The sequence below is a fragment of the Saccharomyces paradoxus genome, chromosome I (assembly GCF_002079055.1).
Source record: "Saccharomyces paradoxus chromosome I, complete sequence".
In the NCBI taxonomy this organism is placed as follows: domain Eukaryota; kingdom Fungi; phylum Ascomycota; class Saccharomycetes; order Saccharomycetales; family Saccharomycetaceae; genus Saccharomyces; species Saccharomyces paradoxus.
The window spans coordinates 60,291-85,760 of record NC_047487.1 but is presented as its reverse complement, the minus strand read 5'-3'; the positions used below and the strand labels follow the sequence as shown (position 1 = coordinate 85,760).

At 39.4% G+C, this 25,470-nt stretch overlaps 13 protein-coding genes across 13 annotated transcripts; 5 read left to right on the top strand and 8 right to left on the bottom strand.

The window, feature by feature from the left end:
* Window positions 1-151: 151 nt before the first annotated feature.
* Window positions 152-937, bottom strand: SAW1 (DNA-binding protein SAW1; the record flags this gene model as incomplete). Its single annotated transcript, XM_033908555.1, has 1 exon — window positions 152-937. The coding sequence occupies one exon, from the start codon at window positions 935-937 to the stop codon at window positions 152-154; it is 786 nt and encodes a 261-aa protein (XP_033764446.1).
* A 227-nt stretch (window positions 938-1,164) lies between these two features.
* FRT2 (Frt2p) lies at window positions 1,165-2,766 on the bottom strand (the record flags this gene model as incomplete). The annotated part of the gene is made up of 1 exon (XM_033908554.1): window positions 1,165-2,766. One exon carries the CDS (start codon window positions 2,764-2,766, stop codon window positions 1,165-1,167), a length of 1,602 nt encoding a protein of 533 aa, XP_033764445.1.
* Window positions 2,767-3,400: 634 nt separating this feature from the next.
* MYO4 (myosin 4) lies at window positions 3,401-7,819 on the top strand (the record flags this gene model as incomplete). Its single annotated transcript, XM_033908553.1, has 1 exon — window positions 3,401-7,819. One exon carries the CDS (start codon window positions 3,401-3,403, stop codon window positions 7,817-7,819), a length of 4,419 nt encoding a protein of 1,472 aa, XP_033764444.1.
* Window positions 7,820-7,942: 123 nt separating this feature from the next.
* SNC1 (SNAP receptor SNC1) lies at window positions 7,943-8,409 on the bottom strand (the record flags this gene model as incomplete). The annotated part of the gene is made up of 2 exons (XM_033908552.1): window positions 7,943-8,194; window positions 8,308-8,409. 2 exons carry the CDS (start codon window positions 8,407-8,409, stop codon window positions 7,943-7,945), a joined length of 354 nt encoding a protein of 117 aa, XP_033764443.1.
* A 254-nt stretch (window positions 8,410-8,663) lies between these two features.
* On the top strand, window positions 8,664-10,946 carry GIP4 (protein phosphatase regulator GIP4; the record flags this gene model as incomplete). The annotated part of the gene is made up of 1 exon (XM_033908551.1): window positions 8,664-10,946. One exon carries the CDS (start codon window positions 8,664-8,666, stop codon window positions 10,944-10,946), a length of 2,283 nt encoding a protein of 760 aa, XP_033764442.1.
* Window positions 10,947-11,218: 272 nt separating this feature from the next.
* On the top strand, window positions 11,219-12,373 carry PRP45 (mRNA splicing protein PRP45; the record flags this gene model as incomplete). The annotated part of the gene is made up of 1 exon (XM_033908550.1): window positions 11,219-12,373. One exon carries the CDS (start codon window positions 11,219-11,221, stop codon window positions 12,371-12,373), a length of 1,155 nt encoding a protein of 384 aa, XP_033764441.1.
* A 103-nt stretch (window positions 12,374-12,476) lies between these two features.
* Window positions 12,477-12,992, bottom strand: POP5 (RNA-binding protein POP5; the record flags this gene model as incomplete). The annotated part of the gene is made up of 1 exon (XM_033908549.1): window positions 12,477-12,992. The coding sequence occupies one exon, from the start codon at window positions 12,990-12,992 to the stop codon at window positions 12,477-12,479; it is 516 nt and encodes a 171-aa protein (XP_033764440.1).
* Window positions 12,993-13,742: 750 nt separating this feature from the next.
* FUN19 (Fun19p) lies at window positions 13,743-14,975 on the top strand (the record flags this gene model as incomplete). The annotated part of the gene is made up of 1 exon (XM_033908548.1): window positions 13,743-14,975. The coding sequence occupies one exon, from the start codon at window positions 13,743-13,745 to the stop codon at window positions 14,973-14,975; it is 1,233 nt and encodes a 410-aa protein (XP_033764439.1).
* Window positions 14,976-15,094: 119 nt separating this feature from the next.
* Window positions 15,095-15,964, bottom strand: MTW1 (MIND complex subunit MTW1; the record flags this gene model as incomplete). Its single annotated transcript, XM_033908547.1, has 1 exon — window positions 15,095-15,964. The coding sequence occupies one exon, from the start codon at window positions 15,962-15,964 to the stop codon at window positions 15,095-15,097; it is 870 nt and encodes a 289-aa protein (XP_033764438.1).
* Window positions 15,965-16,251: 287 nt separating this feature from the next.
* FUN12 (translation initiation factor eIF5B) lies at window positions 16,252-19,224 on the bottom strand (the record flags this gene model as incomplete). The annotated part of the gene is made up of 1 exon (XM_033908546.1): window positions 16,252-19,224. The coding sequence occupies one exon, from the start codon at window positions 19,222-19,224 to the stop codon at window positions 16,252-16,254; it is 2,973 nt and encodes a 990-aa protein (XP_033764437.1).
* A 273-nt stretch (window positions 19,225-19,497) lies between these two features.
* On the top strand, window positions 19,498-20,607 carry RBG1 (GTP-binding protein RBG1; the record flags this gene model as incomplete). The annotated part of the gene is made up of 1 exon (XM_033908545.1): window positions 19,498-20,607. The coding sequence occupies one exon, from the start codon at window positions 19,498-19,500 to the stop codon at window positions 20,605-20,607; it is 1,110 nt and encodes a 369-aa protein (XP_033764436.1).
* Window positions 20,608-20,820: 213 nt separating this feature from the next.
* Window positions 20,821-21,618, bottom strand: SPAR_A00270 (uncharacterized protein; the record flags this gene model as incomplete). Its single annotated transcript, XM_033908544.1, has 1 exon — window positions 20,821-21,618. One exon carries the CDS (start codon window positions 21,616-21,618, stop codon window positions 20,821-20,823), a length of 798 nt encoding a protein of 265 aa, XP_033764435.1.
* A 750-nt stretch (window positions 21,619-22,368) lies between these two features.
* CDC19 (pyruvate kinase CDC19) lies at window positions 22,369-23,871 on the bottom strand (the record flags this gene model as incomplete). The annotated part of the gene is made up of 1 exon (XM_033908543.1): window positions 22,369-23,871. One exon carries the CDS (start codon window positions 23,869-23,871, stop codon window positions 22,369-22,371), a length of 1,503 nt encoding a protein of 500 aa, XP_033764434.1.
* Between the last annotated feature and the right edge of the window lie 1,599 nt (window positions 23,872-25,470).

Below are 25,470 nucleotides of genomic sequence, written 5' to 3'. Positions count from 1 at the left end.
GAAATAAAGAGCAAGATACAAAAAAAAATAAAATAAAACAAGATAAAAAGAAAAGTCATTATTACCATTAGTAAAGTATGTACATTTACCATAATATATATCCGTTATATAGAAATTATAATATTAAGCCATCACTTTGTTATTGAGTTGTTCATTCCTCTTGGGGCTGGTTCGATTGGGTACATATCTTATGTCTTCTAGGTCTATGCAACACATGTATATCGATAATCTCGCCCAAATTAATAACAGGCTTGTACATGAATTCTATTACAGGTTTTATATCCTCTTCTATCGGTGTAACAAGGGCATCTGCCTCCTCATTTTCTGTCAGCAAATTAGGCACCTGGGGCTGTTTTTCTATTTTCATAGCTAATAACGTTTTTGGGCCTGCATTCAATGAAAAACCGTTTAACGTTAATGTTTGGAATATCAAGTAATGCCTTAAGTTAGCAATTTTCTTAATGCTATTTATGAATATGTCCAGTTCCCACTTATGTTTGTATTCCAACTTGTATTTGAATTTAGCAAGCCTTGTTACAGTCCGTATATGAGAAGTTACCACATCATCTGTGTCAGCTCCTGCAAAAAGCTTAGGAAAAACTTTGGTTTGGAAATCAATAGAATGTCCAATTCTTATTTTGCTGAGCACGGAGCTGATAATTTCCGGAGATGCTAGTTCATACACAATCAATAACAGATCCTCCTTGATCTCATCACAGAGGTTCTTCTTATCTTGTTGTGATAAATATATTCTTGTGTTCGGTGATTTTAAGCAGACGATAGAGTTATTTGATAATAACGGTGCTTCAAATATAGTAGCATTCGACTTATTGCCAGTTTTCTCATTGCTTTGAAGGAGCTGTTTTCTATTGACAAATATACGTAATGGCAGAACCATATCCCTGGCTATTTTTACCGTCGCTATACTTGGGGCCATTATTCACGGTGACTGTGAAATATGATCTATCCTATCCTTTTTGTATTCTTCCTTCTCAGGTCTGTAGTTTTCTATTTCATTGCCATTTTTTCCCTTCTTCTTTCCACTTGATTGAAAATACCAGAAGTCTATTTTTACATTTACACGTTACATATGAAAAAATTACAGAATAAATTATAAGATATTAATTATAAATCAATCGTTTTTGATGTACGAATATCTGTTTTTCAATGATGCCATATTAGATACTTGAAGGTATAGCATACGACAATGATGATGATTAAAAAAAGAATATCGAGGGCCTCGTTGCGGTATTTAGAGGTAAATGTTACATTTTTTTTAGATATCATCAAGGAATTTTCCAAGGACAATAAACTTTCCATTTTTCTCATCGTTTCCTTTCTAGAGGCCAACCTCTCCTTGCAGGAAGCCATCCTTTGCTCCAAGTCTTGTAACTTGGCCACATTCGTATTTATTGTATCACTCAAGCGTGACTCGAATGATTCAGGATTTTTTTTGTCAAAATCCTGTTTCAAATTCCTAAGGTAGTCCTCTTCAACGAGTTCTTTCCATCCAATGGTCCTGAGTTTTAGGTCCCTTAACTCTTTAAGAGTCTTGTCAAAACTTGCGATGTTTTTAACCAGCTCATTCTCATCTTTCAGAACCTCATCCTTCAAATTGTGCTTTAGTAAAGCTTCTGTCTGCTGCAACTGTAATCCGATATGGCGCTGATAGTAGTCTAATTCGTCAGAATTCAGCGAAAGATTCGAACTACTATACGTGATATTTCCGGGAGGTTCAAGAGGGTCAATAACCACTGATTGTGAGAAAGATGTCGATGATGAAGACAATGAAGACGAAGACAATGAAGATGAGGACGACAGAGAAAGCGAAGAATTGCAAACATCTTTTGGCGAAAGGCCATTGGAATTACCAACCGCAGGAGAGGATTCGGAAACTACAGAGGGCGGCCTTGAGTTCTTGGCAAAGGGCAAGGGCGAAACATCCTTCTTTGGGGAGGTTTCAAGATCATGATAAAGCAAGCTCTGTAGCGATATATCTGTCTGCGAGCTGGAACTACCGTCTGATGTATGCGAACGGTGTCTGTAAGGTCGCTTGGAAGGTTTAGGCATGACATTGGGCAATATTGGGTTAAAAGGTGGCGCTAGCGTAGACGAATCCTTGGAATGCACAGATGAAGAAGGTTCCATAGATTTCAAAAACCGGTGAACCAGCCTTTTCTTGTCTTTCACGAAGGACCGGGAAGGTGACTTAAGGCCGTAATTGTCGTTGTCTTTATAATGACGATGAGCTGGATGCTGCTGGCCTTGCAACATCCTGAATGACGGAAAAGGGTCTTTGGCAGAGTATCCACCATCCAGAGGCTTCGATTTCATACTATGCTGCGGGAAGGGTCCTTTAAACGTGGCAACTATGTTGAACGGATGTTTTGGCGAGAGCCCAGAAGATTTCACTGTACTGAGACTTGGTGCTGTGTTGAACATACAGTCGCTGAACATGGCGGTAGAAGCAGATGTGTAATCCGGAATAACTTGGCGATGCAGTTTATGACGAGCATGGTGGTGTTCCATTTCATATTTCCGCTCCTTTTCGTGTAATGCAGCCAAATTGCTGTGAGAAGCTTGCCACCCCATGTTTGGTTTAGTTTCAACAGTAGATTTGTGGCCGAATGCGGCATCAGCTGCTTCAGCATCCATCGTTTGCTTCACATCTGTCAGGGGTCTCTTTTCTACACCATTTTTGCTATTACCACCTATGCCACCCACTCCGCTGTCGGTAGAAGAACTCCTCGTTTGAGCATTTTGCATTGTATCCGAACAACTACTGGACTGTGCAACAAATTGCCATCACTTTGTATCATTCTTACTCGTTGAGGTAATGTTTCTTAACAATAGAACAATAGCTTTTTAATCTTCCCCTTATTTTATTTCAAAAAGTAATAATTAGGGTTATTTTAGCATTTCGTTAGGTTACAAAATGAAATATTAGGATATATAAAATGACCTTAAAACTAAAAGTAGGACTTTAGATATTTCATGGTCCGGGTTATCTATATTGTGTTTACCATTCTTTAGGGTTCTGAAATAACGAGAAAAAGAAAAAAAAAGAAAGGACTGAAAAATTCGAAAATATCTCGAAGATTAGCAGTAGCAGATGAGAATAGGGTCTCTTTTTATCGAAGATCTGCAATTGTAATTCATCCTTTCCTTGAAAGTCAGCCATTTGTTCTGATTCTGCATACTCAATTCCTAAATTTCTAGGGAGCTATCGCCTTTTTTTTTTATCTTCTCTTCTTTATCTATTGTTCTAGCTGAAGACATTATTACCAGTTTGGCGAGACAATATATTTTCAATACGATACCCTTTTGTTCTTCTTTTTACAGTTCATTCTAATTCTAAAAAACAAAAAAAACAAAAAAAACCTGTAACCAGTTCTCCCGCATGTCATTTGAAGCAGGAACTAAGTGTTGGTACCCTCATAAAGAACAAGGCTGGATAGGCGGCGAAGTCACGAAGAATGAATTCTGTGAAGGAACGTACCACTTAGAGTTGAAGTTGGAGGATGGGGAAACTGTGTCCATTGAAACGGACAGCTTGGAAAATGATGGGCATCATCCCACGTTACCTGTACTGCGGAACCCGCCTATCCTAGAGTCTACTGATGACTTAACTACTCTGTCATATCTGAACGAACCTGCAGTGCTGCATGCTATAAAAAAAAGATACATGGATGGACAAATATATACTTATTCTGGTATTGTCCTTATTGCCGCAAATCCCTTTGATAAAGTCGACCATTTATACTCCCGCGAGATGATACAGAATTATTCTAGTAAGCGTAAGGATGAGCTGGAACCGCACCTTTTTGCCATTGCGGAGGAGGCCTTCAGGTTCATGGTCCATGAAAAGGCTAACCAGACGGTTGTAGTTAGTGGTGAATCCGGTGCTGGTAAGACCGTTTCCGCTAAATACATTATGAGGTACTTCGCCTCAGTCCAAGAGAGCAACAATGGTGAAGGAGAAATGGAAATGTCTCAGATTGAGAGTCAAATCTTAGCTACCAACCCAATCATGGAAGCCTTTGGTAATGCCAAAACCACAAGAAACGATAATTCCTCCCGTTTCGGTAAATATTTGCAAATTTTATTTGATGAGAATACTACCATTAGGGGGTCCAAAATTAGAACATATCTCTTGGAGAAATCCAGGTTAGTTTATCAGCCCCAGACAGAAAGAAACTATCACATTTTCTACCAAATTTTGGAAGGGTTACCAAAACCGTTGAAGCAAGAATTGCACTTGTCATCTGCAAAAGACTACCATTATACTAACCAGGGTGGACAACCGGATATAGTCGGTGTAGATGACGCTCAAGAATACAAGATAACCACAGACGCTCTGTCATTGGTGGGCATAACCCACGAGACTCAACTTGGAATTTTCAAAATTCTTGCAGGCTTGCTACATATAGGTAATATTGAGATGAAAATGACCAGAAACGACGCATCATTGTCATCCGACGAACCAAACCTGCAGATTGCATGTAAATTATTGGGTATTGATGCCTTCAATTTTGCAAAATGGATTGTCAAGAAGCAAATCATTACGAGGTCTGAAAAAATTGTCACGAATTTGAATTACAATCAAGCGCTAATTGCTAGAGACTCTGTGGCGAAATTTATTTACTCTACGCTTTTTGATTGGTTAGTGGACAATATTAACAAGACGTTATATGATCCTGAGCTAGACCAACAGGACCATGTTTTTTCCTTTATTGGTATCTTAGATATCTACGGCTTTGAACATTTTGAAAAAAACTCGTTTGAACAATTTTGTATAAATTATGCCAATGAAAAACTACAACAGGAGTTCAACCAGCACGTTTTCAAATTGGAGCAAGAAGAATATGTTAAAGAAGAAATTGAGTGGTCTTTCATTGAGTTCAGCGACAACCAACCCTGCATAGACTTGATTGAAAATAAGCTTGGCATACTTTCTCTATTGGATGAAGAAAGTAGATTACCATCAGGTTCGGATGAATCATGGACTTCAAAACTATATTCCGCCTTCAATAAACCGCCCTCAAATCAGGTTTTTTCGAAGCCAAGATTTGGACAAACGAAGTTTATAGTGAGCCATTATGCTGTTGATGTGGCATATGAAGTAGAAGGCTTTATTGAAAAGAATAGGGACAGTGTTTCCTCAGGACATTTGGATGTTTTCAAAGCAACGACAAATCAAATTTTCAAACAAATTTTAGACAACGAAGAACCTAGGACCGATGATGCTCTTCAAGAACAAAGTACTGAAAAAAAGATAACGATGCCACCAAGATTAAGTCAAAAGAAACCAACCCTAGGATCTATGTTCAAAAAATCTCTGGGAGAATTGATGGCTATCATAAATTCCACAAATGTTCATTATATTCGTTGCATAAAGCCAAATTCTGAAAAAATGTCATGGAAGTTCGATAATTTGATGGTCTTATCACAATTAAGAGCGTGTGGTGTGCTAGAAACAATCAGGATTTCATGTGCAGGCTTCCCATCAAGATGGACTTTTGACGAATTCGTTCAAAGATATTTCGTCTTGACAGACTACAGCCAATGGAGTAAGATTCTTCACAATCCAGACCTTCCAAAAGAAACCATCGTAAACTTCTGTCAATCTATTTTAGATGCCACTATCTCAGATTCAGCTAAATACCAAATTGGTAATACCAAAATTTTTTTCAAAGCAGGAATGCTTGCATTTTTGGAAAAAGTAAGGACTAATAAAATGAATAGAATATGCATCATAATACAGAAAAAGATAAGAGCAAGATACTATAGACTTCAGTATTTGCAGACCATGGAATCAATAAAGAAGTGTCAAAATCAAATCAGAAGTCTATTGGTCCGTGCAAGGGTCGATCGTGAGCTTAAGACAAGAGCTGCCATATTACTTCAAAGTAACATTAGAGCTGTATGCAAACGGCGGTACTATAGAGCTGCCATTAGACAAATAATGCAACTGCAGTGCACTTGTAAAAGAAAATTGATTTTAGATAATATTAACAGGCAATTCATACTCATGGCTACGATAAGCATTCAAAGCTACGTCAGATCATATGGTCACAAGACATATTACAGAACAGCAAAGAAGAGCTCCATACTTGTACAAAGCACCATGAGAATGCAGCTAGCAAAACGAAGGTACATAGTCCTGCAAAAGGAAGAAGAAGAACGCAATATTAAGGCTAATTACGGAACTGGATTATTGGAGGAAGCTATTGAATTTAAAAACTCGTTCATTATGAATCTAGAGATGTTAAATGACTCGTATATAAGATTAACCCAATTGTTGCAGGGGGATTTTTCAAATATTTCCTCTAAGGAAAGACAAGAGTATGAAACGATAGTTAACGGTTATAATGACAAGATTTCCAAGCTGAAGACGTTACAAGTTGAAATTATGAATGCTTTGAACGAAAAGAATGCCTTAAAGGAGAGAAAAAAGAAGCAATCCTCTTTAATACACTCACATATGCAAAGTTTGACTCATATAAAAGGTAGCAAACCTTCAAGGTTAAGCGATGAAGTCAGATCAATTAAGCAAGAACTTGCGTTTATTGAGAACGTGATAGCACAAGATTTTACCACTACATATTCTGCTAATAAAAATGATAAGGTGAAAGGTTTGGGGATCGCGGGACAGCAAGTAAAACCGAAGCTAGTCAATGTGATCCGTAGAGAAACTGGAAATCCTGATCTGCTAGAGTTACTAATGGACCTAAATTGTTACACATTAGAAGTCACAGAAGGTTATTTGAAAAAAGTAAATGCTACTGAAGTGAATGAAGACAATGTTTTGGGTCCTATACACGTCATTACTACAGTAGTGAGTAGCTTAGTGAGAAACGGATTGTTGATTCAAAGTAGCAAGTTCGTTTCGAAAGTCTTATTAACTATAGAAAGCATTGCTATGAATCTACCAAAGGACCAAACAATGCTTGGCGGCATCTTTTGGTTAAGTAATCTTTCCAGATTTCCCGCATTTGCCGCAAACCAGAAAACATTATATGAAGAGAATGGCAGTGATGAAAAAGATAAGTTAACACTGGTATATTTGAATGATTTGGAGAACGAAACCTTAAAAGTATTCGACAAGATTTATTCCACCTGGTTAGTGAAGTTGATGAAGCACGCCTCAACCAGTATGGAGATCAGTGGTATGGTTTTGAACGAGAAGCTGTTTAAAGATCCTGGTGATGAAAAGTTTGCTAAATTATTCACATTTTTAAATGAGTTTGATGCGGTTATGTGTAAATTTCAAGTTGGCAACTCAATGCGTACAAAAATTTTCAATGACACCCTGAAGTGTCTGAACGTGATGTTATTTAATGACCTAATTACTAAATGTCCCGCATTAAACTGGAAGTATGGGTACGAAGTGGATAAAAATATAGGTCAATTGACAGGCTGGTTTGAGCCAAGAATTGAAGATGCTCGTTCCAATCTAATTCAAATGGTTCAGGGTGTAAAGATATTACAGCTGAAGATGGGCAGTTTAAATGAGTTCAAGCTGCTATTTGACTTCTGGTATGCTTTGAATCCAGCGCAAATACAAGCAATCCTGTTGAAATACAAGCCAGCTAACAGAGGCGAAGCTGGAGTACCGAACGAAATCTTGAATTATTTGGCTAACTTGGTGAAAAGAGAAAATTTGTCATTGCCTGGAAAGATGGAAATTATGCTTTCTACCGAATTCGACTCTGCTAAAAATCATCTGCATTATGACACCGGTGCAATACCACATAACTGCAATACAGAGGGCTTGACAAATGTCAATAAGATTATAGAACTAAGCAGGAAAAAATAAAAACAACAAAGTACATATACGCTCTCATATATATATATATATATATATATATGTGTATATATATATATATTTTACATTACATATGGAAGCCCCCTATATATATATAGTATTCCGAGTGAATTTCTATCGACTAAAGTGAACAGCAATGGGCACGATGATTACAACAAGCAATATAATGATTACTAAAGCCAGACACATCTTCATCTTCAGATCCTTGTACCACATGGCTTTCCTCACCCTATTGGCACCCCTCTTGAAACCTTGAGCAGAGACCGCTAGGTTATCGGCTTTATCCTCAATGGACGTTAATCTTTCACCTCTTTCTGCCACTTTGTTTATGTTATCTCTCATTATCCCCACGGTATCATCGATTTCCTAAAAATAAACACGGCATACGTACACGTATGTATACGTATATATATCAATGACATAAACAGTTAGTAAAACGCTTACTTCTTAAATGGCACTCTGTGGTTTTTCGTACTTACGGCTTGTAGTTCAGCAGTCCTGGACTTAGACTGCACATTCTGAGGCCGTTCTTCATCGTGCTCGGATAGAGCATATGGGTCAAAGGGAGTAGATGACGACATAGACAATGAATACGTTGCGCTTGCTATGTCTTTGGTGCAAAATTTCAATGTTTAACTAATACTCTTGGCGATCTTTCTTATAGATGCTGTGAGAAAGACCCTTAAAATATTTGGTTACCCTGGAATAAATGGTTAAAACAGCAAGAAGACGCATAATAAAGGCATATGTTTGAGGTTCGTTAGCAGTAGAACAATGCTAAAAGGAGCGATTAGAAGCTGAAGGTTGAGCATTTAGACTGGTTTATTATTAAATCATGGTAGATGTGCTAAAGAGAAAAAAGTTGCTAGCCAAAGCTGCTGCCAGCGCCTCTATCCCGGCAATCAAAGGTTCCGTTCCGTTGGACTCGTTCGATATTAAAATCATCCAATACAAGAACGCTCTTTACAAGCTGAGTGAACTGAATAGGCTGCTAAATGTACTGGTACCGCATTTGAAAAAGAAGAGAGACAACGACGAGTCCTACAAAATTATTCCCCTTGTCAATTTCATCTTATCGCTTTGTGAGGGTCCTATATTTAATGTAAGCCCCGTATTGGCTAAGAGGTATCATTTGCTCTGTCGGTTCCAATTGGTAAAGTTGAGTGAAGTGCAGCAGAGATTATCAACAAATTTTATTGATGTCGAGGGCTGGATGTTCCCCGAGGAGGTACCCCTAGATCACTATAAATCGTGCATATACAATAATTCACTACAGTGGAAGATTCTGAATTCATTGTCTTGTATTGCTCAAAATGCTGTCAAGATTTACAGTGCCAAATTGAGACAAATTCTACTAGAAAGGGATGCGTACAAAGCTCGATCACTTCCATTTGATACTTCGATTATTGAAGACTTATTAAACCCGGTCGAGATGACATTGATTCTGGACTTGGCCGTCTTGATCAACGATCCAGTAAAGGACAAGTCTACTCATTCCTTCTATAAGCTGCAATGGCAAGTGATGGAAAAGTTGACCTCCTGTGTTCATTCGAAAATTTTCCCTATTCTGAGGACGTATTATAACCAATTGCAGAAATTTTCAGAAACAAAACCTACTTCACTTCCAAATTTACAAAAGGATCTACCACATTGGGAATGGACCCTACACAGAATATACACATTCCACTTGCGTGTTTTTTCTGTCTTGTGTGTTATTATCAGTTTCTCTAGACAAATTTTTCTACCGAATAAACAGTATTTCTTGGATATCAAGACAAGATTATGCAGCGAAAATGCGTACCATTATGATTTGATAATCGGTGAGCTAATGGCTTTATTATCCCCAGAGTGTGATGATTCCACGACTTTACTGGAACTACAAGAGAATTTGAAGTTTTGGACCCAAACGACACGTACCGATAACAATTCATCAAGGACCCCTATTTTCCACCTTCAACCTGGTTTAGTCATTGAGTTGTTCAATAATCATATCCGCAAAATCATACCAAAATTGAGGTCTATTATGACATTATTGTCCAGTTGGATGGACTGCTGGAAGTATATTGAAAGAAATTATAAGACCTTTGATGGCACTAATGACTTGCAAGAGAGATTGAAAGAGAAGCTAGAAAGGGACAAGTCCATGTATTTAGAGCTCAAAAACGCGAAAGGTAAGCTAAAGAAAAAGCCGTCAATAACAAAGCTGCCAGCCCCTTCTTCTCCATCCCCTTCGCCTACGTCTTCAGCAAGACCGTCAAGGCAAGCATCTTTAGAGAGCATAAGAACAAGGGCAAGGGCGCATTTAGCCTCAAATTCTTCTAGGTCACCCTCACTATCGCCTATAAGAACCGCTTTTAGCAATAAAAACGTAGAAATGAAGAAAAGTATGGTATCTCCTGAGAAAAGAAAAATAATCAACGGTAGAAGGCCAAGATCCTCATCTTTGCAATCATACACAAACAAACAACAAACCTCATATTTGAATTCTACAAGACATCCGTCAATAGCTCCGCCTTCGAAGCTGAGTAATCAAAGATCCAATTCGTTGCAGTCCTCAACCATGACGCTAAATCAAAAAATTGTCCAAGATACAGTGCGCCATTTGATGAGCAAAACTTCATCTACACCCAATCCATCTGCATCTTCGTCGTTGGCGCCTTCGCCAAAGATATCTAGTATAAATAACACCGCCTCAGTGAAATCATCAAGTACCTTGACTACCAATAGCAGTGATTCCTTGGCTATAGAGACATTAACTCTGGATCCAGAATCAAGCTCCAGTGAGTTGTTGATCAAGAGGGTGAGATTCGCTGGTGTACCGCCAATGACGGAAGCAGAAAATCCTAAACCGACAAAAGTGGGGTGGTACAAGAAGCCAGCAGTACTACACTATCCGCCAATACCTGCTTCGGCAATGATCAAACCATTACAGCATAGGTCCAAGTATAACACACTAAGACAAGAAGAGGGGTTTACCTTTAGAAAGAGTCTTCGAGATGGATTAGAGTTAGAAAATGGTGAGTCTGGCTCTGAAACTACTATGATGCCATTTGGTATCGAAATTAAGGAATCGACTGGCCATAGGATAGCTTCTAAGATCAGAAGTAAATTGAGATAACGCCGCACCTCATAAAAAAAATCTTTTTATGTCCCTCAAAAATAAAAAGAAAGCATGTCTTATGTTATGCACATTTTTCATTATTTTGTCTGATGATTCAAAAGTACTTATATTATTTTTAATATTTAATCAAACCTTAGCGTATTATTGTAATTCTTTACGATTTTCGATTTTTCACTAGTTAAAATTTGAAGAAGTTAGAATTATAGGATTTGCTATACATGATATGTGGGGATCTGGGCCAAGAGACAAAGTAGCAACTTCAACCGAACATGTTTAGTAGTAGATTGCCACCTCCAAAACATTCGCAAGCACAGGTTTCGACGACTTCAAGCTCAGATCGCGTTGAGCCCGCAATATTGACTGACCAAATCGCTAAAAACGTCAAGCTCGATGATTTCATTCCAAAGAGACAATCTAATTTTGAACTCTCCGTGCCCCTACCAACGCAAGCAGACATCCAGGAATGTTCAACAAGAACCAAGTCATACATCCAGCGATTGGTCAATGCAAAACTATCGAATTCAAACAATAGAGCATCATCGAGGTACGTCACCGAAACACATCAGGCACCCACTAATCTGATATTGAACAACAGCCGGCATATTGAGGTAGTATCCAAACAAATGGACCCATTGTTGCCAAGGTTTGTTGGGAAGAAGGCGAGAAAGGTTGTAGCACCCACGGAAAACGACGAAGTGGTGCCTGTCCTTCATACCGACGGTAGCAATGATAAGGAAGAAGCTGATCCAAATGACTGGAAGATACCTGCAGCTGTGTCGAACTGGAAAAACCCAAATGGTTATACCGTGGCCTTGGAAAGACGCGTGGGTAAAGCTCCTGACAATGAAAACGCTATTAACGATGGGTTTATGAAACTCTCTAAAGCGTTAGAAAACGCTGACAAAAAGGCAAGACAAGAAATCAAGTACAAAATGGAATTGAAGCGGCTTGCTATGGAACAGGAAACGCTGGCCAAAGAATCTAAATTGAAAGAGTTGAGCCAGCGCGCCAGATACCACAACGGGACTCCACAAACGGGAGCAGTAGTGAAGCCCAAAAAGCAAACGAGCACAGTGGCCAGACTAAAAGAGCTAGCGTACTCTCAAGGAAGGGACGTATCCGAAAAGGTAATTTTGGGCGCAGCAAAGCGTTCAGAGCAACCGGATTTGCAATATGATTCAAGATTTTTCACAAGAGGGGCAAATGCTTCCGCCAAAAGGCATGAAGACCAGGTTTATGACAACCCATTGTTCGTCCAACAGGACATTGAAAGCATATACAAGACCAACTACGAACAGCTAGATCAAGCAGTCAATGTTAAAAGTGAAGGTAGCAGTGGTTCTCATGGCCCCATCCAGTTTACTAAAGCTGAATCCGATGATAAATCAGATAACTTCGGAGCCCAGGCCCAGGATGAGCAGTAGGAAAGTGAAGTATTCTTCCGCTTAAGTTGTATTATAAATATAAAAAGAATTACTGCATATAAGTGTACATCTATATATATATATATATATATATATTAATATTCTAATCGTTTTCGTTTTCGTTTTCGTTTCCAATTTTCTCAAAATCATTGATAACAAAGTCATTATCGCTGAGGTGCGATGATTGACTACTCTTAATTATGTTCAGAATTTTAGAATTCCTTCTCATAGCAAACTGCTCTATTTTCTTGATAGTCCCACTTACCTTGACGGGGTTCACGATCAGCCCATCAACATCGCCAATTTTCGACATCAGCATCAGTGCCATGATAACAAGGTCGCAATCCTCTCGATGGCATCGGATTATTCCAGTAGACGTCCTATTGGAAAAGTATTTCAACTGCAGGAGAGAACTACATTTTGCGGATCCATAATCTCCCAGATTCAACGACAGAGAGCGTCGTATCTCTTGGACTATCGACTTTATGGACACATCTGCGGGCGATGCCCTGTGATGCGAAAGCAAGATGTCTGCTTTCGACACAGATTCCTCGACATTGGTGTCTGTAGGGGGGAAAATAACTTCAAAAAGGATGTATCTACTCTTTAAACGCACCATTTTTGAACCTATTTCCTTGTTTGTACTACCGTTGATATCACGTCAATCTGATAGCGAAGAGTGAAATATTTTTCAAGAGCGCTTAACAAGAACAAAACAAAACAAAGTCAAGAGACAATCTTAAACGGTAAACAGAAAAACTACAGTGATTGAGGTGGTATATGCGTTAAAGGGTTCGTTTTCGAGGTTCTTGAAGCAGGCTTGAACGGAAGAAAAAAAAGCCTGCAGTTATTGGGGTCTCTTGGCAAGAAAAAGGTAGAATGTTTTGGTGAGCGATATATGTTTTTAATGGCGCCAATTGGGACATGGCAAGGCATGCATGGCTGGTATACTGCTTACTCAGGAGATGAACTTCAACCCAGTTCAATGCGCTCATAAAGATGGTCTTTCTTTTTTACCCATAGAAGCAGCATCCAGCATGGGTAAACCCAGGTCCGGGACAATAAAATACATCAATCCAGAATTATGACAACCATATGCATAGCAGAACGACGAATTTGAACTTGCAAACGAGCATATTATTCGCTCTTGGTATACCCAATGCATCTTTAGTGGACATTATTCACTAAAACTATTGTTACATCCGTGCACCTCCGCTAGATAAGGTGCAGGGGTCTATCAAGAAGCCCCTTCTTCCTAAGAGAACCGCTTATAAAAGTAGCCACATGGTTCATAACATCCCCGTTATGGCTCATACACTGGACATCGATAAACAGAATATTCGCGCATCATAACATATATAGGGGAAACATGGGATTATACTCTCCTGAATCTGAAAAGTCTCAATTAAATATGGATTACACTGCTAAGGATGATTCGCAGTCCATTTTCAGACGTCTGAATCGGAATCTGAAAGCAAGTAACAATAATAACGATAATAATAGAAGTGGTTTGAACATGAGTGATTATAGTAATAATTCGCCTTATGGGCGCTCATACGACGTGAGAATTAACCAGAACTCACAAAATAATGGCAATGGATGTTTCTCTGGTAGCATTGACTCCTTGGTTGATGAACATATAATACCATCGCCACCTTTGTCGCCCAAGCTGGAGTCGAAAATTGACCACAATGGCTCACCCCGCATGCTTTCTTCGGCACTAGTGGGATCTACCCCCAAAGGCCCTGTAGAGAATGTGTTGTTTGTGAAGCCTGTATGGCCCAATGGATTATCAAGGAAAAGATACCGCTACGCCACCTACGGGTTTTTGTCTCAGTACAAAATTTTCAGTAACCTGGCGCAACCATATTCTAAGAACATTATCAACAGATACAATAACCTGGCCTATAATGCTAGACATAAATATTCCAAATACAATGATGAAATGACTCCTCCTCCTTCTTCTTCTAGATTACCTTCTCCGTTAGCATCCCCGAATTTGAATAGACAAGCGAGATATAATATGAGGAAGCAGGCGCTTTACAATAATAATCTGGGGAAGTTTGAATCAGACACTGAATGGATACCTCGGAAACGCAAAGTTTACTCACCACAAAGGAGAACGATGACTACTAGTCCACATCGTGCTAAGAAGTTCTCACCCTCTGCATCCGCTCCTCATACCAACATTGCATCCATCGAGGCGATTCATGATGCTCCTCAATATATACCCAACGTCTCATGGAAAAAACTACCAGATTTCACTCCACCATTGTCTACGCTACCCGCTGATAGTAATAAGTCATTAAAGATCGAATGGAAGGGATCTCCAATGGATTTGTCCACAGACCCGCTGAGGAACGAGCTACACCCCGCCGAACTAGTGTTGGCTCAAACTTTAAGGTTGCCTTGCGATTTATATCTGGACTCCAAGAGAAGGCTATTTTTGGAAAAAGTTTATAGATTAAAGAAAGGGTTGCCGTTCAGAAGAACGGACGCCCAGAAAGCTTGCAGGATCGATGTTAATAAGGCATCAAGGCTGTTCCAAGCTTTCGAGAAAGTTGGCTGGCTACAAGATTCGAATTTTACAAAGTTCTTATAATACGCAGGGAGTTATGCATTTTACACTTGGTTTTCTTTTATTCATTTTTTTAGCATTTTTCCTAGATAATACATTCGTGAATACATACATCACATCATATCAACCCTTTCCATTTCATATTATAATACATCATCGAGCAAATCTAATTGAGGTTCTTCGATAACTAGGTTGGCGATACCCCTTTCTTGCTTCCTCACATCCGGCTCGGCGGGCTGTTTTTCTTCCTCTTTATCGCCTAGCAGCCCCAGTTTTCGTAAGACATTATTAGTCCTTAAATCGATATATCGCGTTCTATAATCCTTATTATTTTGTTTGCCATTGGTCTTCAATCTCTGCAATAGTGCCTCTACCTCTTCTGTTGAACTGGTACTTTCGCTGTCGACATATAGTTTACGTAATGAATTAGTCAGTAAAGTCATTGTGTCATCTATAGGTTTCAACGACTCCAAAACTTTCTGCAACTGCTTATCATCCTTACATTTCAGTAACTCGTTCAGTTTCTTTTTGAGCCCTTTTATCATAAATAGCAGTCTTTTCACTTTCGCAACTCTTTTCGATAGCATTTCATTCCTTCTGAATGCCAACTCAACGTCGTTCACTTTCTCTCGAAGTTCCTCCTCGCTTCTTTTTAACTCATTCTCATCCACAATGACTAGATCTTTTTGGTTCTCCAGCCTAAAAACATTGGCATCTAAGTACTCTTCGGGGATTCGAAGGACGTTCCTTAAAACATATAGTTCTAGCTTGTCAAAATTCTTATCTACGGAGTTCTCCAATAGCGATTCCAACTTGGCAACTCCGCTTTTGATCTCTTCCCCGTAATCTTCTTCGCCGATCTTGCTCTTGGATAGCAGATATTTTTCCATGGCAGCTGTGCACTTGTACATAATTTCATTTACTGCATTAATGATATCATCAACAAGCGAAATGGGCGGATACCCCAGATGCTCTGTCAATATTGACGTGGATCTCATGGTTGGAGCAGACATGGTTGTTTTGGTCGTCTTAACCTGGTCTTAACCTAGTCTTCTTAAATTTGTTGGCAAAAGTCAACTTATACTCAATGCCCTATTATTTACCTTTTTTGTTTACGCGTACAATAAAAATTTCGAAATCTGAAAACAGCAAGATGAAAGAATGAAATAGAGGGCAATAAAAAATAAGATAGAATTGAAAACTAATACACAAAGGTTCACATTTTTTATATACATTACCTATTTAATTCATTAAATTTTGTAAAATGTGATGTGGGTTGACAAGTTGGTGATTGCCATGCTCATTCGATGCCAAAAACGACCTTCAACTTCTTCAACAACAGCCAATCGGATCTAGCAACTTGGTCCCTGAAGGCTTTATCCTTCAAAGTGTCAATAGATCTTCTTGAAATCATGGAGTATAATGTATCATTTTCGTCAACATGACGACCCCAGATAGGTTGTTGACCGGAGGGATCTTCTAGACGGACGGCAACACCAGCGGCAGTTTGACCCTTCTTGACTTCTTGAACAGGTTGATGGTTGATTTCTAAAGAGATGACTTTACCCAATATCAAAGTTTGTCTTTCCTTTGTAGTAGGGTCGGTTTTTACAGCGCAAATAGGAGTCCCCACACGCAGAGTACCTTCCAAAACGTCTACACCAATAATCATTGGACCACGTTTGTTAATGATTTGTAAGGTCTGTAAGACACATGGGAAAATAGCGTAGTCTAGGAAATCTTTACGACGTTCTTCCAATAGTTTCTCCTGGTATGCTGTAAATGAATCGAATAAATGATAGATAATGTCCGCATTGAAGATCTTGATACCTTCTTGTTCAGCGTATTGCTCTGCTTCCTTATCCACTTTAACATCAAAGCACAGCATAACGGCATATTCTGGTGCCTTTTCCAACATTGTAGAAGCTTTCATAACGTCACGTTTGTACACTGGGCCCAACCCGATGGACATCACAGGAATTTTCATGTCTTTCAAGAAATCCAATAAGGCTTCCAAAGAACCCAAAGTGGATGCCTGGACAACAACACCTTTACCAGTTGTGTCAACGGAGTCCAACAAACCAGTCAAATCGTCCATGACGTCGTCCATCAATTCATCTTCGTCATCATCCGGACCGACAACTAATAGCCTAGAACCGGAAACGGCCTTTTCCAAATCATTGGCAGCAATCTTGACACCTAAAGCAGCTTTAACTTCCTTGTGGTGAACATATTCAGACTTCAAACGTAACTCACGTAACGGTTGTGGCGTTAATAAAGCTCTGATATTCGTTACGATTGGACCATTCATACCGCACAGTACAATACGGTCACCTTCTCTCAAGTAACCGTTGGACAAGATAACATCAATTGTGGTACCGAAACCTTCTACGACTTTCACTTCCAAAATGGTGGCTTCCACGTGAGATAAATACATCAATTGCTTGGACATTCTCTTTTGGGTCAATTCTAACAGCAACCACAATAAATCTGGAACACCCTCACCAGTGACGGCGGATGTTGGCACAATGGAAACATATTTAGACATGTTTTTGTTTTGGAAATACAATTCTGAATTCAAACCTTGTTCAGATAATTCTAATTGAATCTTAGAGTACCTAGATTGGAATTCCTCTTGAACGGCTCTGGATTGCTTTGCAAAGGAGTCTCTGAATGAATTGTTTGGAATGGCTTTCCAGTCATATAGTCTATCAATTTTGTTTAAGGCAACAATAAATGGAGCCTTTCTATCTCTCAGCAGCTTGATAGATTCAATGGTTTGTTGTTCCAGACCATGCATAATGTCGATAACCAAAATGGCGATATTACACAATGAGGAACCTCTTGAACGTAAGTTAGAGAAAGATTCGTGACCTGGGGTATCAATAACCAAAAGACCTGGGACATCAAAGGTTTGTTTTTCATACTCAGCCATAACTCTAGTTTTGGCCTTAATAGCGTCGATGGGGAAATATGTGGCACCAATTTGTTGGGTGATACCACCAGCCTCACCACCTTGAACGTTAGTTTGTCTAATTTTGTCTAATAATTTAGTCTTACCAGTATCGACATGACCCAAAATACAACAAATTGGGGAACGTAGATCCTTTTTGTTTGGAGAAGTACTGGATGAGGTTGGAGTTTCTGCTGGAGTGCTTCTGATAACTTCCTCCACTTGACCTCTTTCTTCTTCTTCTTCCTCTTCTTCTTCATCATCTTGATTTTGGTCCTCATTTTCGTGGTTTGCGGTGGATTCCTGGGTTTCTTCGTTGGTTACCTCTTCGTCATCATCATCACCAAGAGCCAAGTTTTCCCAATCGTCAATCAAAACATCTTCAGATTCTTTGAGTTCGTCAGATACCACTTCCAAATCGGTCTTCGACTCAGATTTGGTGCTTTCGGAAGCACTTTCCTGAGTTGTTCTCTTCTTCTTCTTACTGTAGACAACCTTCTTTGGTTTAATTTCTTCTCCATCCTTTTTAGCCAAACCAGCAACTTTGACATTGCCAGAAGACAATAAAGCGGCACGTCTTCTCTCCAATAGTTTCTTTTCTTCTTTTTGCTTTCTGGTCAATAGCTTACCTTCAGCTTTTAGTTTTTCACGCTTTGCCTTCTCTTTTTCTTTCTTAGCAGCCCTGGCTTCTTCTTTCATTTTCTCTTCGTTAGCCAATCTTTCCTCTTCTTCTTTTTCTAATCTTTCTTCTTCCTCCCTTTCCAACTTCTCTTGTTCTTCAAGTTGTTTCTTCAATTCTAATTGACGTCTCAAAGCAGCCAGACCGGCAGGCACTTTCTTAGCTGGCTTCTTAGTGCTAGCACTTGGCTTGTCATCGGATTTCTGGGACTTATCAGCGGCAGCTTTTTCAGCAGCAGCTTTTTCGACATTCTGTTTGTTCAGCTCCTTGTTCTTTTCCTTTTGAGCCTGCTGTTGGGCTTTCTTCCTGGCAGCTTGTTCTTTCTTCTTCTGTTTTTCCTTTTCCTTTTTTTCCTTTTCCTTTTCCTTCTTGGACTTCAGTACAGGCTTACCATCCTTCTTCTCTTCGATAACCTTCTTCTCCTGCTTCTTCTTCGATTGCTTCAAAGTAGACATGAAATCACTTTCAATGGCCTCAGCACCTTCAGCACTTGCACTGGCCTCTTTGGAAGCATCATCTGCACTTACGCTACTTTCTGGATTCGGAGTTGGTGTGGCACCGATTTCTTCGCCCTGGGCGGCATCTTCTTCGAAGTCCTCATCCCAGTAGTTCTGTTGGTTCTTTTTACTCTTTTTCGCCATCTCTCACTTGTCTGATGTTCCTGACTGCCCTTCTTTCCACTTCAAAGTCAACCTTTGCCACTTATTCTAGTGCAAGATGTCTTGCTTTCTATGGGCTTAAAGCTTGAAAAATTTTTCACATCACAAACGACGAGGGCCCGTTTTTTCATCGATGAGCTATAAGAGTTTTCCACTTTTAAGATGGGATATTACTGTGTAATGAGGGCGCAATGGTGAGAAGTATTTGAAGCTAGATGCAGGAAGCGCAAGTGTGGTGTTATCGATCAAGCAAGAATGTCTACTACAGTTGAAAAAATTAAAGCTATCGAGGATGAAATGGCCCGTACCCAAAAGAATAAGGCCACATCTTTTCATTTGGGTCAACTAAAGGCCAAGCTGGCCAAACTGAGAAGAGAACTGTTGACCAGTGCTGCATCTGGGAGCGGTGGTGGTGCTGGTATTGGTTTTGATGTGGCAAGGACCGGTGTAGCCAGTGTGGGGTTTGTCGGGTTCCCGTCGGTAGGGAAATCGACATTACTGTCCAAGTTGACTGGTACTGAATCTGAAGCAGCTGAGTACGAGTTTACCACTTTGGTCACCGTTCCTGGTGTCATTCGTTATAAAGGTGCCAAGATCCAAATGTTGGATTTACCGGGTATCATTGACGGTGCTAAAGATGGTAGAGGTAGAGGTAAGCAAGTCATTGCCGTGGCAAGAACTTGTAACTTATTATTTATCATCCTGGATGTGAACAAACCATTACATCATAAGCAAATCATTGAGAAGGAACTGGAAGGGGTCGGGATCCGTCTGAATAAAACTCCACCAGATATCTTGATTAAGAAAAAAGAGAAAGGTGGTATTTCCATCACAAACACAGTTCCAATGACCCATTTGGGGAATGACGAAATTAGAGCTGTTATGAGTGAATATAGAATAAATAGTGCTGAGATTGCTTTCAGATGTGATGCCACTGTGGATGATTTGATTGACGTTTTGGAAGCTTCATCAAGAAGATACATGCCTGCCGTCTATGTCTTAAATAAGATTGATTCTCTGTCAATAGAAGAGTTGGAGTTGCTGTACAGAATTCCCAATGCGGTGCCCATTTCGTCCGGTCAAGATTGGAACTTGGACGAACTGTTGCAAGTCATGTGGGATAGATTAAACTTAGTCCGTATTTACACTAAACCAAAGGGCCAAATACCGGATTTCACTGACCCTGTGGTACTAAGGTCAGACCGCTGTAGCGTCAAGGATTTCTGTAACCAAATTCATAAATCTTTAGTGGATGACTTCAGAAACGCCTTGGTTTACGGTAGCAGTGTCAAGCATCAACCTCAATACGTGGGGTTGAATCACATCTTGGAAGACGAAGATGTTGTTACCATCTTGAAGAAATGATTCTCGAACAGAAAAAATAATATGAGAAAAGACAAAAAAATAATTCATAATCGAATATACAAGCATTTGTATTCGAAAAGGGGGTATCGGTTATTTTTTTCGCTGTTTTTCTTTCACCGTTTGTGTATAGAATATCTATAACATTTAATTATATCTACATAATGAATAAAAAACAGTCGTAATAGTTGTAAATATTATACAATCGAGGGCTCTTTAAAAGTGACCTCGCTTTGTCGTACCCATAATAATTTTGTTATCCATAGTAGAATTTTCAGGTAAATTGCCACATCTCCTCTTAGCTGAGCTCGTCTGTCTACGCTTTAAATTTTCCTGGGTTTGGCCAAATTCCTGCAATTCTTTATCATTCAGAATATCAAGCTCATCGGATGCACTAATGGATATGTTCAGGATTGCTTTCATATATTGCATAGAATCTCGAATGGTCGCAATTGGGTAATAGGTCATCACCCTAGATATAAGAAATTTGAAAAGTACGCAATCATACGAGTGTGATGATACAACCAAGATATTTCCAAAATGACTAAATGATTTAAAAAGCACCAACAGATCGTTGAATGCTTGGTACAGTACCAACGGCTCGTCACTGAGGACATTCGAATTACAAAACTGTGGCAGTGATTGGATTGTGTCCGTTCGTGCTTGTGTTAGAGATGTCTTTATCTTTTTGCCCATTTGTAAGTACTGTCCCACTAATTTCTGTAGTAGAATTGTGTTATTCTGTATATACAAACCAATGGTGGGCTTCTTTGTTGCTGCTGTGGTTGGTGAACAAAGATTCACAATTACCGAATTGGAATTCCGGAAATACTGAGTATAAAACGACGCTATCTTTTCAGTACTTATGTTAACACCTATGATGAACTTGATATTCTCGTATTGTAAGAGAATAGGTTGTGTTAATATCTCACAGGGTCCGAAAAAAACATTGCTATCCAGTTTCTGTAAATTTAGGTCATCTACAACGCTTGAATCTCTGACTTCCATATCCATACCACCTATTATTTTCTTTAACTTTTTTGCGTATTTATTGGCACTATCTCACTGATTATATAAGCAACTGCAGTTCTCTGCCATCTAATCAAGTTTCTTCGAAATACATTATGTAAATAAGTGATGACGTTATAAAAAGGAAAAATAATGGATGGCTAGAAGAATAGTACAGATTAGCACTTATCCTTTCTATGATAAGAGGATCAACCCTCTGAAATCTTGAAACGCGAATAAAAATAGGACACTAATTAAATCTGCCCGCGTCATTTTTAATAAAAAATAGAGTAAACTACCAAACGAAGGTCCCAAAGGCTGAAGATAGGCCACTGGTATCTGCATTTATGTACCTATGTATAATCTCCCGACTTAATTGTATGAGACCTGAGTTTATTTTTGAATTTCTTATGATTTTTGGCGCCTTCTCCTGTCGCCATGATAACCATGATAAGATTAGAGGGACTAATTTTAAGAAAAGATTATCTTGGGATGGTGAAGAAGTCTAGCGAATCTTGACTGTATGCGAATTCCCACTCATAAACGGTGACGCCTCATCTTTACGATAATAATTGAAAACAAAGCGTTAGTAATAACATAATACTCTTTTTTATAGAATACCTTATAAAATGTATGTTATTTAAGTAACTTATAAATCTTTATTTGAGTTAAAAAGAAAAACCATGTCTTTATATAAAATTTAAAATATAAAATTCAACAAAAAAATAATATCTTCATTCAATCATGATTCTTTTTTTAAACGGTAGAGACTTGCAAAGTGTTGGAGTGACCAGCACCGGCCTTGAAACCTTGAATGGAGACGAAAGTGTCACCGTTCTTCAAGATACCGAATTCCTTAGCCTTTTCAATACCGAAGTTGATACGGGCTTCAACATCTTCAGTCCAGTCAGAGACAGCTTCCTTTTCGAAGACGAATGGGAAGACACCTCTGTACAAGTGAGAGAATCTAGCAGCTCTTGGGCATCTGGTAACCAAGATGATTGGACAGTTTGGTCTGTACTTGGAAACCAATCTTGGGGTGGTACCGGAAGTGGACAAGACAATGATGGCCTTGGCCTTTTGTTCGAAAACAGCAGCGACAGCGGAGGCAGCAACGGTTTCAGTGGTGGAGGTTGGCTTTGGAGTACAGTTTCTCATGTCATCGTAGTTTGGCAAGTAAGCAATAGCTTGTTCAGCAATGACAGCGGTTTCAGCCATGGTGGTAACGGCGTTGATTGGGTAGTTACCCTTGGCGGTTTCACCGGACAACATAACACAGTCAGCACCATCCAAGATAGCGTTACCGACATCGGAAACTTCAGCTCTGGTTGGTCTTGGGTTGTAAGTCATGGATTCCAACATTTGGGTAGCACAGATAACTGGCTTACCGGCCAAGTTAGACTTAGCGATCAATTTCTTTTGAACAGCCAAGACTTCTGGAGCTGGGATTTCAATACCCAAGTCACCTCTGGCAACCATAACACCGTCAGTGACCTTCAAGATGTCGTCAAAGTTGTTAACACCTTGTTGGTTTTCAATCTTGACAATGATCTTGACGTCCTTACCTTGTTCACCCAAGACTTCTCTGATGGTCAAAACATCGTTGGCGGTTCTGATGAAAGAAGCGAAGACCATGTGGACACCGTTTCTGACACCGAATCTCAAATCTTCCTTGTCCTTTTCAGACAAAGCTGGCAAATCGACATCGGTACCTGGTAAGTTGACACCCTTGTGGGAACAGATCTTACCGGCGTTCAAGGCCTTGACCTTCAAAGTCTTGTCGTCAACGACTTCCAAAACTTGGAAAGACAAAACACCATCATCAACGTAGATGATTCTACCAGCAGAGATGACCTTGGTGATGTTCTTGTAGTCAACGTACATAATCTTGTCGTCACAAGCCTTGGCGTACTTGTCATCAGTGGTGAAGATCATTTCGTGGTTTGGTGGGATTGGGTAGTCAACATCGTTGGTGGTGGTACCAGTTCTGATTTCTGGACCCTTGGTGTCCAAAGCAATAGCCAATGGTCTACCTGGGTACAATTCTTCGGACTTTCTGGCGTTGTCAATGACAGACTTGTGGTATTCGTAAGAACCGTGAGAGAAGTTCATACGAACAATGTTCAAACCAGCCTTTCTCAAAGCAACCAAGGTTTCTGGGTTGTTGGTCTTTGGACCGATGGTACCAATGATGGAGGTTCTTCTCAAGTCGGAACCAGCAACAACGTTTAATGAGGTCAATCTTTCTAATCTAGACATTGTGATGATGTTTTATTTGTTTTGATTGGTATCTTGTAAACAGAATCAATAGAGAATAATAAACAAGCCAAGAGTAAAAACCGAAATGTGAAAAAGATTATATACAAAATAGAATATTGAAAGCATCTTTTAAAGCCATATATAACCGGAAAAAAGAGGTTCTTGAAAATGAAAAGTTACTAAAGAGTATTTATAATTCAGAAAAAAAAAGCCAACGAATACTGTTTTGATGGCGAGCCTTTTTTTTTTCAGGAAGACACTAAAGGTACCTAGCATCATGGGAAGGAAAGGAAATAACTTGGAAGACATCACAAGCATTCATTACCAAGAAAAAAAATATGCATTTAGCTAAGATCCTTTGAACAAAAGCACTCACTCAACTCAACTGAGTTTAACGAAAGGAGAAAGATTAGCAGAAGAACACTTTGTGACGGTACGGGACACTTTTACGTAGCTACCATGTTGAGTTCTACTATGGAAATTTCCCAATACGTCAATAGCAAAACGACCCACGTGGCAGAGTTATGTCGAGTGCCAGTTTCTGGATGAAGTAACAGATACGCACATCACACGCCATAGAGGAATCCCGCCGTTGCGCGAGATGGGAAAACAATAGAGCCGAAATTGTGGAAGCCCGATGTGTGGGTGTATGTTTTTTCTCATTGATCTTTCCTTTTCCATCCGCCCTACCGGAAAAACTTTCGGGTAGCGAAAATCTTCGTGCCGGAAAAATTAGCTATTCACTTCCTTTTTTTTTAGTTTTAAAATTTGGAAAAGGCGCTACCCTGACGGTGTCACAACCGACGATCCGGGGTCGCGGCGGCTATTTTTTTTTTTCATTTTTCGGTTGAGAATTATTTATTTACATTTGGATCAAGTCCAATAATGAAAAATTAGAACAAAAAATAAGTTAACTTTTTCACATATTGCTTTATACGGAGGCCAAGCTTCAGAGTACCAGCACCTCAAGTCATCTTAAATAGTTACGGAAATAAACCTTTTCAAATTATTGAAGTGGGATTGTTATGAACAGGGGAGGCGAAGCTGGTATTTCCGACCAAACTTATTCATTTCAACTCTTCTTGTATCCGGAGAAAAAGACTTAGTTATTCTTCATGCAACGCACCCGAGCGAAAATATCTTGTTTTATACGCGGAAAGAGTTAAAGTTGCCCATCTGTATCCGCAAGGAAATTGTTATTTGTCTCTATAAGCCGGGATAGAGGTTTTCCTCGGTTTTCCTCGGTTTTCCTCTTATTCCCCAGATGGGCATTTACTTTTTTTATCCTGCTTCACTTATTTATGTTTAGATACAAAATTTCCCCGAGAATGAGAAATAATATATAGAAAAAGAAAAAGGTTCCTTCGTCTTTACCGGACGGTCATGCAATCTGTGAGTTCTCTCGCCCATAGTACCTTTAATTTACTCTACATGTGGAAGTAGTAAACGAACCTACTCCAATGTTGATAAACTTCGGTAATAACCCTAACGGAAGTCATGAGAAATCGTCACCAACGCTCACCAGGACAATTTCTTTCCTTTTTCTTTTTTTTCTATTCGCTTTTTCGCTATCCGGGCCTTTGATCTAATCGCCGGTGC